The sequence below is a fragment of the Siphateles boraxobius genome, unplaced genomic scaffold, assembly GCF_051911475.1.
Source record: "Siphateles boraxobius isolate OS27281-9 unplaced genomic scaffold, OSU_SipBor_1 29, whole genome shotgun sequence".
NCBI lineage: Eukaryota > Metazoa > Chordata > Actinopteri > Cypriniformes > Leuciscidae > Siphateles > Siphateles boraxobius.
This window is the reverse complement of record NW_027508908.1, coordinates 3,047,123-3,059,072: the sequence shown is the minus strand read 5'-3', so window position 1 is coordinate 3,059,072 and position 11,950 is coordinate 3,047,123. Positions and strand designations below refer to the sequence as shown.

The window sequence follows — 11,950 nt, the reverse complement described above, 5'->3', positions numbered from 1 at the left end:
ACACATCTGATTACCTCCAACTGATTCCGGCGTTCCGCAATCATTCTTTCATCTCGGTTTCCAAAAATCTTTTTGGGAGGGAAGGCCAAAGCCGCGAGCTAGAACAAGACATTCACAAATTAAAATATATCTAATATTCCAAAGCTGGGAGAATCTCACGAAAACACGGCAAGATTATATTTAAATAAAATAAAGTGGGGGGAAAAAATGGTTGATCTTATATTTTCTTTAAGCAAAATGTTTAACTATTTTGGTGTGAAATATATTTATAGGAATGATATATAAATATTTAAAATAATGATAAAAAAATAAAAACGGACAGGTTACATTAATAAATTTGATCTAAAATCTATTTAATCTTTTGCATTTATCCAGAACAACCTGTGATGCATGAAGCTTATTGCATGAAAAAAATGCATAAATAAATAAATAAAAATAAATGTACGGTCCTAAGAATCTGCTTAACTTTTCTTTAAGCATAATATTTAATTATTTTGGGTTGAAATACATTTATTTGAATAATAATAATAACTCAATAATAATCATTACAAATTTACAAGTTACATACATGAATTTGATCTGAAATTAATTTAATATTTTATGTTTATGCATTTTTCCAAAGCAACTTATGATGGGACAGTCATCTCCCAGTTGGACCCTACTCAGGCAGGGCTAGACAGTAACTTTTTTGCTCACCAGACACTGTGGTTAGTGTCTAAGTCTAAAGTTATTAGCCACTCTGTATTTTCACTGACCACAATTTTGACATTGATACTAAGGGGGAAAGCTGCCATCCATTTAGATATTTTTAATATCTCATAATTTAGCAGCAGGTATATGAGGCTGCTGTCATTTTAAGACCTGACACACGCATCCATTATACTGTTACACATGCGTTTTCTTTCTCAATTCTTCATTTAAAACATTACTGACTGTGTTTACATGAATACTTGCCAGGACCGGCATTTTGACATTATTTTGTGTGTATTTGACTGTTTAAGTGCAATGTGAAAAATAACTCAATTTAGTCCTGAGAGGCGACTTTATGTGCCTCACTTTGGGGGAGAGCACAAAATCTGCGGAATGAGTAAAATTATACACAACACGCGCATTCCCATGCCCAAACTCAAGCCCTGTAACAGCAACCCTATTCATCCGGAAAAAATGAAACGAGTGAGTGAGGAGAGGTGGGTTTGTGTGTCACTCGCTGACGGAGAGATTAGAGAGAGAGACAAAGAGCAGCTGGTATCGTGTATCTATTATCATCTTAAAAATGACACAAATAATGCTTAATTTCACCTTAAAAGTTGGTATTTTGCATATATATACATAAAGAAGGCAGTGAGCCTCCATTATATCTTTGCTCTGACCCTTGACTATTGATCCTGAAACTTAATTTCCTCATCTTGATTGCCTACTTGCAAAAAAAACTAGGGGAAAATGGTCCAACGACTGAGCAAGATAGGCAATTTGGCGGCCATTTTGATATGCAAATTAGAAGGTAAAAAACTCAAAATTTTCGCTTGGGTACCAGTTTTTTTGGACTCAGCACCCTTGAAATATGTAAGGTAGGCCGGTTCCCGACTTGTACCCATAAATGCTCCTCACTTCTTATAGAAGGCCATTTTGTTGAAATCCGTCTAGTCTATTCTGCGGAAAATGAGTATTAAAAGCGTTTCAGATATTTCAGTGTTGATATGTATTGAAAAATCTATATTTTTTGTCAACACTACATTGCACTTTATTATTTCAGATGCCTTTTTAAAAGACTATAATTGAAAAATGTATGTATTATATATAAAATTCAACTTGCCAAAGTGGCTATAGGAGTGTCTGCGTTACACACCGCTGCTGAAATACATGTCAAGCCCAGATTCCAGGTTTATATTTCATCAGTACGTGCACTCTCTGGGAATCAAACCCATAACCCTTCCGTTGCTAGCGTCATGCTCTGCTTATTGTGTCACATGTTTCCATGTGTAGGTCATACCTCTGGATATTTCAGCTTCAGAGACTTGTGCATCTCCCGAAAACGACTGTATCTTCTAAACACCGTCCACGTTTCATCCAAAACAGTGATCTGAACAGAGACGCAAAACACCAAGTCATCAAAGATTTTCATGTACAGAGATTTTTTATTCAGTGGAGGTCGTCGGATGGTCAATTCGACAATTCTCATAGATAATGCACTGACTGAGACTGTATGAAACGCAGACAAACCTTGACTTCAAACTCGTAGTGTTCGTCTTTGCCTTGTCCGCACAGGACGTGACGTGGAATACTGATCTTCACAGGATCTTTAAGATTCTCTGGACTCGGATCCAGGGGAATCGACACCAGTCGCTGTGGAAAGACGGCAAGTGACGGTCAGAAAACTTGCTAGTGAAATGTCACTCCCTAAACACATTCAGTAGAATCATACCTCATATTTCAGTTTGCGTGGATCCAAGCGTTTTTTATCGTTGTCCTGAGAGATTGAAATTGAGTTTATTAGGGTCACAAAATTACACACACATAACTCAACGGAGCTGATTTCAGGGGTCAAGCAAGTACTTGTTTGTCATTTCGTATGAATAGCCATGTTTCCATCCAATGTTGCAAATTTAACTTGGAATTAAAGTGGAATAATTCTGGGAGGGAATTAAACCAAATCATTCTGATGACAGACTTTGGCTCAGGGATTGCAGAACGACCAAACCAACATCTGAGATGCTGTGCAATGCGATTTGTCCGCTGGTCAGGCCATGCCAAAAAAGCGTTTCCAACATAGTTCACTTCTTGTCGGATCATTTTTTTTGTATCCGCCTCAATTGTGCACATACATTTTTTATGCCCATTTTTAGAATTTATGCGCAGCTTGGCATTTCCATCCAGTGTTTTTATGCAATATCCCAAAATTCCCATTAAAATAGATGGATAGAAACAATGAATGTGATTTAACCAAGTAGAACATGTTCTTGGATCAACATCTTTCTTAATCCTGGAAAAAGATTCTAATCAACCAATCAGATTCGAGGGATAGGTCTACAGTTAATGTCAAGTTTAGGCTTACAACCAGGGTTAGGGGCTTCTACATCAGAGTTATTCACCTATCATTTCCCTCTGATTTTAGGAACAAGTTACGGATAGGGTTAGGACTAGGAAACATGTTGATCTAGGAACAGTGAGATAACAAAAAAAAAATCATTGCAGCAACAGCAAATGCATCAACACAAGAAATCGGTGGGAAGGCTGCATGCTCCCAAAGTGGAAAACAGCAGAGGAAAGACCCAATCTACTGACATCAGAGATTGTGTTGAGCAATATGCAAATTATTAAGGTCGGATCATGCAAATCACAGTCCACTCAGCTGGTGCTGATTGGCTGAGGCCTGTGCTTACCTCATCCGTCAATCTAACAGAGCTACCGTCACTATCCTGCTCCTCCTCCTGTTGAGTTAAACAACTGTGTTGGTGCCAAAACCATTGTGTCTCTTGTGCATTACTAGGGCGACATTAAACTATTTTCCCACAATGTGAGTCTGCACAAAAATCTCTGTGGATAAAATGTTAAAAACTTTAATTTGATTGTTTTTGCCTTTTAATAAGTTTGTAAAGTTGTCACAGCTCAACTTTTTTTGCGTTGTCATCATGGTTTATGGAGTGTGTATTGATGTGAAAAAAAAAGAAAGTTATTTAAAGTACTTTAACATAATGCAGCGACATAACTAAATGTGAAAAAAATGAAGGTGTACGAATACTTTTGCAAGGCACTGTATACATATAACTATATATAACTATATATATAACTATAACTATATATATATATATATATATATATATATATATATATATATATTAGTGCGTGCATAATTATCAGGCAATTCAATATACTGTGCTGTTTACCAAATTTCAAACCACATCAAACTTAACTACTATTACTTTTGTATATAATCATTGTTAACGTTGATATATAATTGTTAACGAGGGCTGGAAGCGAAAAAAAAACTTTTTCCAAGAAAAAATGGGCAAAAAAAAGAGATTTAACACACTGAAAAGTCAAAAATTATTAAATGCCCATGAGAAGGATGCAATATTAATAGAAATTGAAAAATGAAAGTGTGACCATAGGACAATAAATGTTCATTGAGGTAACAAGGTCACACAAAAAAAAGAAGACAAGACGAATGTTGACGTTCTGGTGGTTTCACACTTAATTGGTAGTATCCAGACTATAGCTGTTGCAGTTTAAAGTGTGTGACTGTGGGAGCTGTAGTCATATACCTGCAGTGAGTCTGAGGACAGCGAGAGTGTGTTGTTGTTCTCTCTGTTCAGCAGGTTCAGTTTCTGCAGTCTCCGCTGCACCTCTTCTTCAATATACGTGTTTATCCTGAAGGAGAAACGAATCATTAAAGGAACAGTCCAGTCATTACTCGGCCAATTCACAAGCGATCAGTAAAACTGTCCAGCATGTTGCGTGTTGGAGAGCACTAAGCAGCGTGCGCACCTCTCGTCTCCTACAGACAGCACGCTGGGGAGGGTCTGTATGGGGCTGACGGGCGACTGGCTCACATTGTTCTTCTCCTCTCCGCTCACGCTTAGACTCCGCACACTTCCTTCACTCTCACTGATCCTCTGCTTCAGCTGGGCAATCTCTCGCTCCATCCTGAGAAACAGCCACAATAAAATCATAAGGATAAGAGCTCTGGATTTATCACATACATTTCTAGAGACCCCTGGGGGCCGCAAGGGGGTCCAAGGGTTCGAGTTTGTTTTTATTAATTTTTAAAGTACATTTTTTTAGGCTGTTATAGTTCATCTCTGCACTTAAAATCTTAATTAAATATTAAATGCTTAGAGTAATTATTTTTCACATTCACATTAACTAAATTTCATCGTGTTTCACCCTGCTTTCTATGGACCGGTCGGAAATTTGTTAATTTATTATAATTAAGACATTAATTATAATTATTTTACTTTTATTTTTCCAGTATTCTAAATATTTTCTTTTTGAAAAAATTGAAAAATTTAAGTGACAATTTCAGATACACTAGTCAATTTTATAAAACGTTAATATTTTCCAGATAATATTTTAATAATTTATTTTAGTATACTGACTACGTAAAAGCTAATTATTTTTTTTTTTTGGCAAATACCATGTTTACATGAGATAGATAGATAGATAGATAGATAGATAGATAGATAGATAGATAGATAGATAGATAGATAGATAGATAGATAGATAGATAGATAGATAGATAGCATGAAAAAATATAAACATAAATTGCCTTGATGCTTATGGGAGGTTTATATTTATGTGAATTTATTGGAATTATTATTCATTTATGTTTGTATTTTTGAGAATCTATGTTTTATGTGAGTGGTCTGGCATGAAAATGTTCTAAATGGGATTAATAAAGTTTTTACCATTACCTTAATCATGTTCTTACACAGTATAATTTAATATTCTTCTTCTTTCTAAACAACTTCTTCCTCTTCTATAAATGGATTTTTATACAGCTCAGCTACATTTATATTTATGAACAAGGTCCCACAAGAGGATCATCGTATCATCTATCCTTCGCATTATAAAGTTTTTAAAAGGAAAACCCCAGTGCTAATGTCCTCCCAAAAAACAAGCCCACACCTGTCCTGGTCCAGGTCTTGTGTTCCTGTAAACCTGGAAGTGCTTTGTCCCTGTGCGGACTGTGACCTCTTGCGGGGCCCTTCAGGGTCCGGCTCCAGGCTGAGGCTCCTGCGATAGGCCGAGTGTTTCCTCTCCAGACGCGCGACCGCCTGCTCCAGAGCCTCCCGCTGCTGTTTCTCCCTCCACTCCAGGATCTCCTTCTCCTTCCTGCGAACCTTCTCCTCCTGCCGGGCCACGTTTGCAGTGAACTCGTACGACTGCTGCAGCTGCTGCAACTGCTCTGCGCTCGCGCTGTACTGAGACAAGCGCTCCTCCTTCTCCTCCAGCTCCTTCTCAACCTGCAGAGAAAAACACACAGCAGAGAAAGATAGAAGGACAGTTTGCGAGATGCTGCTACTAAAACAAGTTCTTAGGGTGAAAATTAATCTTGGGTTTAAATGAGTTAAACTAGTCTCTGATATTCTGGTATCCAGATATTGCTCCACTTCCTCCTTCAATGTAAGTCTACAGGAATTGTTACTCTCATCCAAAATCCAACCTTTAAGGAAACCAATTTTCTTTGTGAATGAATAATGTATTGTAAATAAATAAATGTTCTTCCTTAAAATACAGTGTGCGTAAGTCAGTACACCCCCTATGTTAAATTAGAGATTGGCACTTTCCACTAGATCATCTTGCAATACAAATCAAACCAGCTATTAGGCTAATTGAAATAAAACCAATCTCTAGGTATGGTGAAGGGAATGTGATGATGTGGGGATATTTTAATTCCAAAGGCCAAGGGAACTTTATCAGGATGCATATTATCCTGGATCCATGAAACAACTGGCCTTTAAAAATAAAAATCTGCCTGCCTCTATGGGAATTTAACATAGGGGTGTCCTGAATTACGCAACCTGTATTTTAAGAAAGAACATTTATTTATTCACGATACATTATTCATTCACAAAGAAAATTGGTGTCCTTAAAGGTTGGATTTTTCCTCACTTTTTTAATCAAGGCATTAAGATCAATTTCCAAAAGATTATTTTTTTATTCCTCTTTTTAGTCAACTTTAGCATGGGTGTGATCACTTATGCTAAGCACTGTATAGCCAGATGAAAATTATAATTCTGGTCACTGTAGAAAACAAACAAACGATAAAACCTTCTAAACCACCTGCATGAGTTGAGGTATTATCATTCATGTCTGTACTAGAGGAGTTTGCTCAAATGCCATGCTGGGATTTGTAGGAAAACTAGAATGATGACTCTAATGATTTGGCTATCAGTTTTTTTGGAACTGATTCATTTCAATGAAGTTGCGTTTTGCCACACTGACTAAACCATTACTTGTTGGAAAAACAGGACAAAAATAATGGACAAACTAGACAGTTTTGAAAACAGCAGAACTTCTGTCATGTTTCTAAATTCACAAAAAAAATTCAGCAATATTAGTGTTATTTTTGTACCATTTATATACTATTAAAGTATTTAATATTTTGAAATAATTTTTCTTTTTTAGATTTTCAGTTTTTAAGTAATTTTGTGCTTTTGTTACTTTTATTAGTTTTTAATATTTCCATTTAGCTTTAATTTTATTTCAGTTTTAGTTTGAATCATTTTAGTACTTCAACCATGACAACATTTAAAAATTTCGTAAAAGTTTAAAGCTAGGGTAGGCAACTTTCGGAGAAGGCTAGCAATTAGCGAGTTAGCTTTGAAAGAATGCGATCCCACCCTCCCTTCAAAGGAGGCCACGCCTCCAAAGCCACGCCTCCTTCAAAACATATGAACATGAACACACACAGCCAGAGCAAAAGCGTCACGAGAGTCGGCGCTAAACTACCTCATGTCTCAAAGCAAATAACATTAAATAATAATGAACAAACAACTTAAAGAGCTCTGACCTATATCACCTGACTGCTGCAGTTTCATTTCAGCGTTGACAGACACGAATAAATTCGAGTCATGAACTGATCTGAGTTTAACGTCACAGGTTTCCATCTCTTCCAAATGACAGTAGTTATGGTGTGAACGCAGCATCATCTGGTTGTCTTGGTTCAGGAGGAACTGTAAAAGACGGCTGCTGTTTTGTTTGCGCTGCTCGGTGACTGACGTCTGTCTAATTCTGTACAGCAGGAAACGCGCTGATGATGTGTGATATGATGAGGTGTGGAAATACATAGGAAATACACAGGACATCGTGTCATTGCATTCGGACCAAATTCAATGACTGAAAAAACATTTTATGGTCCTACGCTTCCACATATGATATATATATATTAGTAATGGGCGATAGAAACGATATACTATGTAAACGATACAAAATTGGCCTACGATAGAGATTTTAATTCTATTGCACTATCGCGATAATGCATGTTGACGCAATCTACCCGCAAAATTTTGAGCCACGAGCTGCAACCGGCTGCAACGCATCATTGTATTCGTCATCTTGAGTAAATTGTTTAATTTTTTTTTTAACTATTTCTGCTGTGCTGCACGCGCTGAATTAAAGTGACAGCGCATGGTTCATGGTCAAAAAATTAACGCGGACTGATATGAAAATATAGTAATCTCTCCTTAAATACATTTAATTAAAGTATACTACAATTTTTCACAGTCATTTTCTTTTTAACTTTAAGCTAATGTTACCTCAACAACGTGACATAATGGATGCACTTGTCTCTTCGTGGAGGTGGAAAAACAAGTTTTTTGAGACCGCAATATTTCTTGTAAAAAAGATTTAAATGCAAAAGAAAAGGTATGAGAGAGCTGTTTTTGTCAATTGTGTAAAATCTTAAAATAAATGTATAAATGTTTTGCCACTTGCTTGAGCAACTTAATATATAAATCTATATAGATGTAATAATGAGTTTAAGTGTATTAAGTTTAAACGTGAATAGTCTTGTGAAAGAGTGTAGACGTATTACTAGCCTACTGTCTGTGTACAAATAGAATCGCAATGCTGAAACTTTTTTATTATTTTATAAAAAACACTAATAATAAAAATAGTGATTAGAAATAAAAAACGGAGGATAAATGTTATGTTTGTCGCACAGCCGTAGATCAGTTGCGCACTGCAAACGCAGGATATGTGAAAGCACAATAGCGCGTGCTGCTCCAGCGCCGCATACCACCGCAACACGCACTGCATATGCACTGCACACAGAGTATGTGTGAAACAGGCGTGCACTAAAGGAAAGAAACCCAATACTTTAAGCTTTTTCTTTGTTAAAGTCTCTGCAGCTATAGTGTACTTGAATCTTATTTATCTGCAACATTATGTTGTATAATTACAGTTTTGCATAATAAATGTTCTCAAAACTACGTACGTTTCTTAAAAACAAAATACATTTAGCAGTTTGGCTTTCCTTATGGTCCATCTAATCTGTTCTGAAATGGTTCGATTATAATTGATATATCGTGATATAATTGATATATCGTGATATACTGTATATCGTTATCGCAGGAAGCTGCAATGTATATCGCAATATGGATTTTAGGCCATATCGCCCATCCCTAATATATATATATATATATACACATTTAGACCACTTAACGTAGTGATTTCTATAAGGATGTGGACTTTCAACCAGCATAACAAAAATGTTTCTGGACCAAATCACCTATACCCTGCCTTTAAGTTTTTTTAATTTTTCTTAAAGGGCACCTATTATGCCCCTTTTTACAAAATGTAGTATTGGTCTCGGGTGTCCCCAGAATGTATTTGTGAAGTTTCAGCACAAAATACCCCACAATTTATTATAACCATTTGAAAATGTCATTTTTGTAGCCTGTTTTAAAAAGAGCTGTTTTGGTGTGTACCACCTTAAATGTAAATGAGCTGCATATCCCCGCCCAGCCTTTGGATGAGGGCGTAACTTGCAAACAACAGTCGGTAGAAGCAGAATGGCTGAGAGTGAGAGACCCGCTGTTTTGTATGGCATTCAGCCGTACATGTTTGAACCGGAATCAGACCCAGATGATGAGGAGACTCCGGCAGAAGAAACACAAATGAGAATGGACCAGGACGTCTCGGAATGGTTATTTGATACATGTATGTACTTATAGAGTTGTAATCGCGTCCCCTTTGCAATTATGGATGTGCAACACACACACAGACACACACAAACTGTGATAACGTTTGCTACTTACAAACGAAATTACATTTAATGCGAGGGACCTGTTGCGTCATGTTTACATTACTTGTCGTACAGGTGCTTATGTGGCAAATGTGAAAAGATGGCTACAGAACAAGAAAATATATGCTGCAGGGAGATAGAACAGGTATTAATTTATTTACATTTGTAATTGTTGCAAAAAATAATACGTGACATAAAACTGTCTGACGCTATTTGTTGTATGGAAGGTTACAAGACGGATGAAACAGCAATTTTGATGTCTTGTCTTTACAGAAAACATGCACATTTTTTAATACAATATCTATAAAAAATATATTTATAAACGTGTGGTCACACACTAACGTTATACAAACAAGGTTTAAATTATTACACAGACATCCTACGACGACAACAACTTTAAACGCATTTGTTGTTGAATTGGCTGACATCGACTGAAATGACTATTTGCTCAAGAATCATAAAATACACTTACTTCTACTGGAGGTGACGTTAGATCGCGAACAGTAGGCAACGAACGATCCACACTTGAGGATTAACTTTGAAGCAAGACCTGCTTTGAATTGACCCTCGTTCACAAAACAGTCAGTCAAAAAATGATTCGCGCAAACATAAATGTATTTTGGAAGTTTAAGTGGAACCTTTCCTTCCTAAATAAAACCGGAAGTAAGTGTAAGTTTTCTTAAGGAGTTTTCTTAAGTAAGTTTCTTAGGAGACATTTTCGACAAGGCAGCACAAATCGTTAGAACACCGGCTGTCATTGAAACAATGGAGGATGGTGAACAGATCACCGAGGGCGGGGTCTATGCCAACACCACAGTGTCAATCAAACCACGTCGGTGGGGCTTGCTCAATTCTACGTCACACTGAGCCGAATCTTAGAACACCTCGTTCTGAGACAGTGCTTATGATTTATTGAGATTGTAAAAAAAAAACACTGGGTGGATTTTTATCATTCTAGGGTGGTTTTGCTCACATACTGCCAACACACATTTATGTTCAAACACCATGTAAAAGTGAATTTTGCATAATAGGTGCCCTTTGAGGTTAAGTTATTTCAAATAACGAAAACAATGCCGCTTATTCTGGCCGAGTAGCGTCAGGATTAGACCATCTGACGGACCAGAGTTTTGAGAGTGTTACCTGATACAGAGTCTCGTCCAGTCCTTTGTCCTTTTCTTCTGAACTTCTGTCCAAACCAGGAGAGCTTGTTCCCCCTCTCGCTCTCTCCAGGAGCTCGCTGGCTCTCTGGCGCTCCTCGGAGACAGCGGGGAGCTGTTTCTCACGGAGAGATAGGAGCTGTCTCTCTTTAAACTGCAGCCTGTGTTCGGCCTGCTGGATCAGAGCCTCCTCCTGACCCAGAGAGGACACGTCCTGAACGCCACGCTCCATCACGTCACGGACCTGCAAAGGAGAGAACAGGATGAGACACAGCGAATCGCCACATCCCATTCAATTTTAAATCTCATATTGATTTGATTTAATTATTTTGGTTATTTTTATTTTTTGGTTATAAAGTTCTATTCTAATCTTCTAATCTTAAGTCTATCAAACGACGAGAATACTTTTTGTGCGCAAAAACAAACAAAAATAACAACTTTATTTCAACTATTCATTTCCTTCTCTGTGGGCCTCTAGTCAGTTAGCGTAGTGTGATAGCGTAGAGCTACGTCACACGTAGGCGCACTATTGGCCGACGCTGGTCATGTGGGTGATGCGTGTGACGTACAACAACAGAAGCTTACGCTGTTAAACTAGTTAACTTACTCGAGGCCCACAGAGAAGGAAATGAATAGTTGAAATGAAGTCGTTATCATAGTTTTTTTTTGCGCACAAAAAGTATTCTCGTCGTTTGATAAACTTAAGATTGAGCCACTGTAGTCACTTGGACTATTTTAACGATGTCTTTAATAACTTTTCGGGGCCTGCAAGTTCAATCCCTGAAGAAGCCTATGGAGGAGTGATCCAGCTCTCAGATTTCATCAAAAATATCTTAATTCGTGTTCCGAAGATGAACGAAGGTCTTACGGGGTTGAACAAAATGAGGGTGAGTAATTACTGACAGAATTTTCATTTTTGGGTGAACTATCCCTTTAATGTTACCATATTTAACAGTATTTAAGTGCCACACTATTATCCCAATAGTTAAAGGGATATTTCAACCAAAAATGAAAATTCTGTCATTAATTACTCAACCTCATGTCG

At 37.2% G+C, this 11,950-nt stretch overlaps 1 protein-coding gene across 2 annotated transcripts in view; it reads right to left on the bottom strand.

Annotated features, from left to right (window-relative positions):
- Positions 1 to 11,950, bottom strand: part of kif16ba (kinesin family member 16Ba) — a 33,377-nt gene that overhangs the window by 1,808 nt on the left and 19,619 nt on the right. The window contains exons 22-30 of one of the 2 annotated variants that reach the window (XM_077246074.1): positions 10,889 to 11,149; positions 5,626 to 5,963; positions 4,486 to 4,644; positions 4,263 to 4,368; positions 3,381 to 3,428; positions 2,423 to 2,467; positions 2,221 to 2,343; positions 1,991 to 2,080; positions 15 to 98 (exon numbers count right to left, since the gene is read on the bottom strand). In XM_077246074.1, coding sequence (XP_077102189.1) covers positions 15 to 98; positions 1,991 to 2,080; positions 2,221 to 2,343; positions 2,423 to 2,467; positions 3,381 to 3,428; positions 4,263 to 4,368; positions 4,486 to 4,644; positions 5,626 to 5,963; positions 10,889 to 11,149 — 1,254 coding nt within the window. The remainder of the gene's footprint in view (positions 1 to 14; positions 99 to 1,990; positions 2,081 to 2,220; positions 2,344 to 2,422; positions 2,468 to 3,380; positions 3,429 to 4,262; positions 4,369 to 4,485; positions 4,645 to 5,625; positions 5,964 to 10,888; positions 11,150 to 11,950) is intronic. The other variant, XM_077246075.1, reaches the window with a different exon arrangement.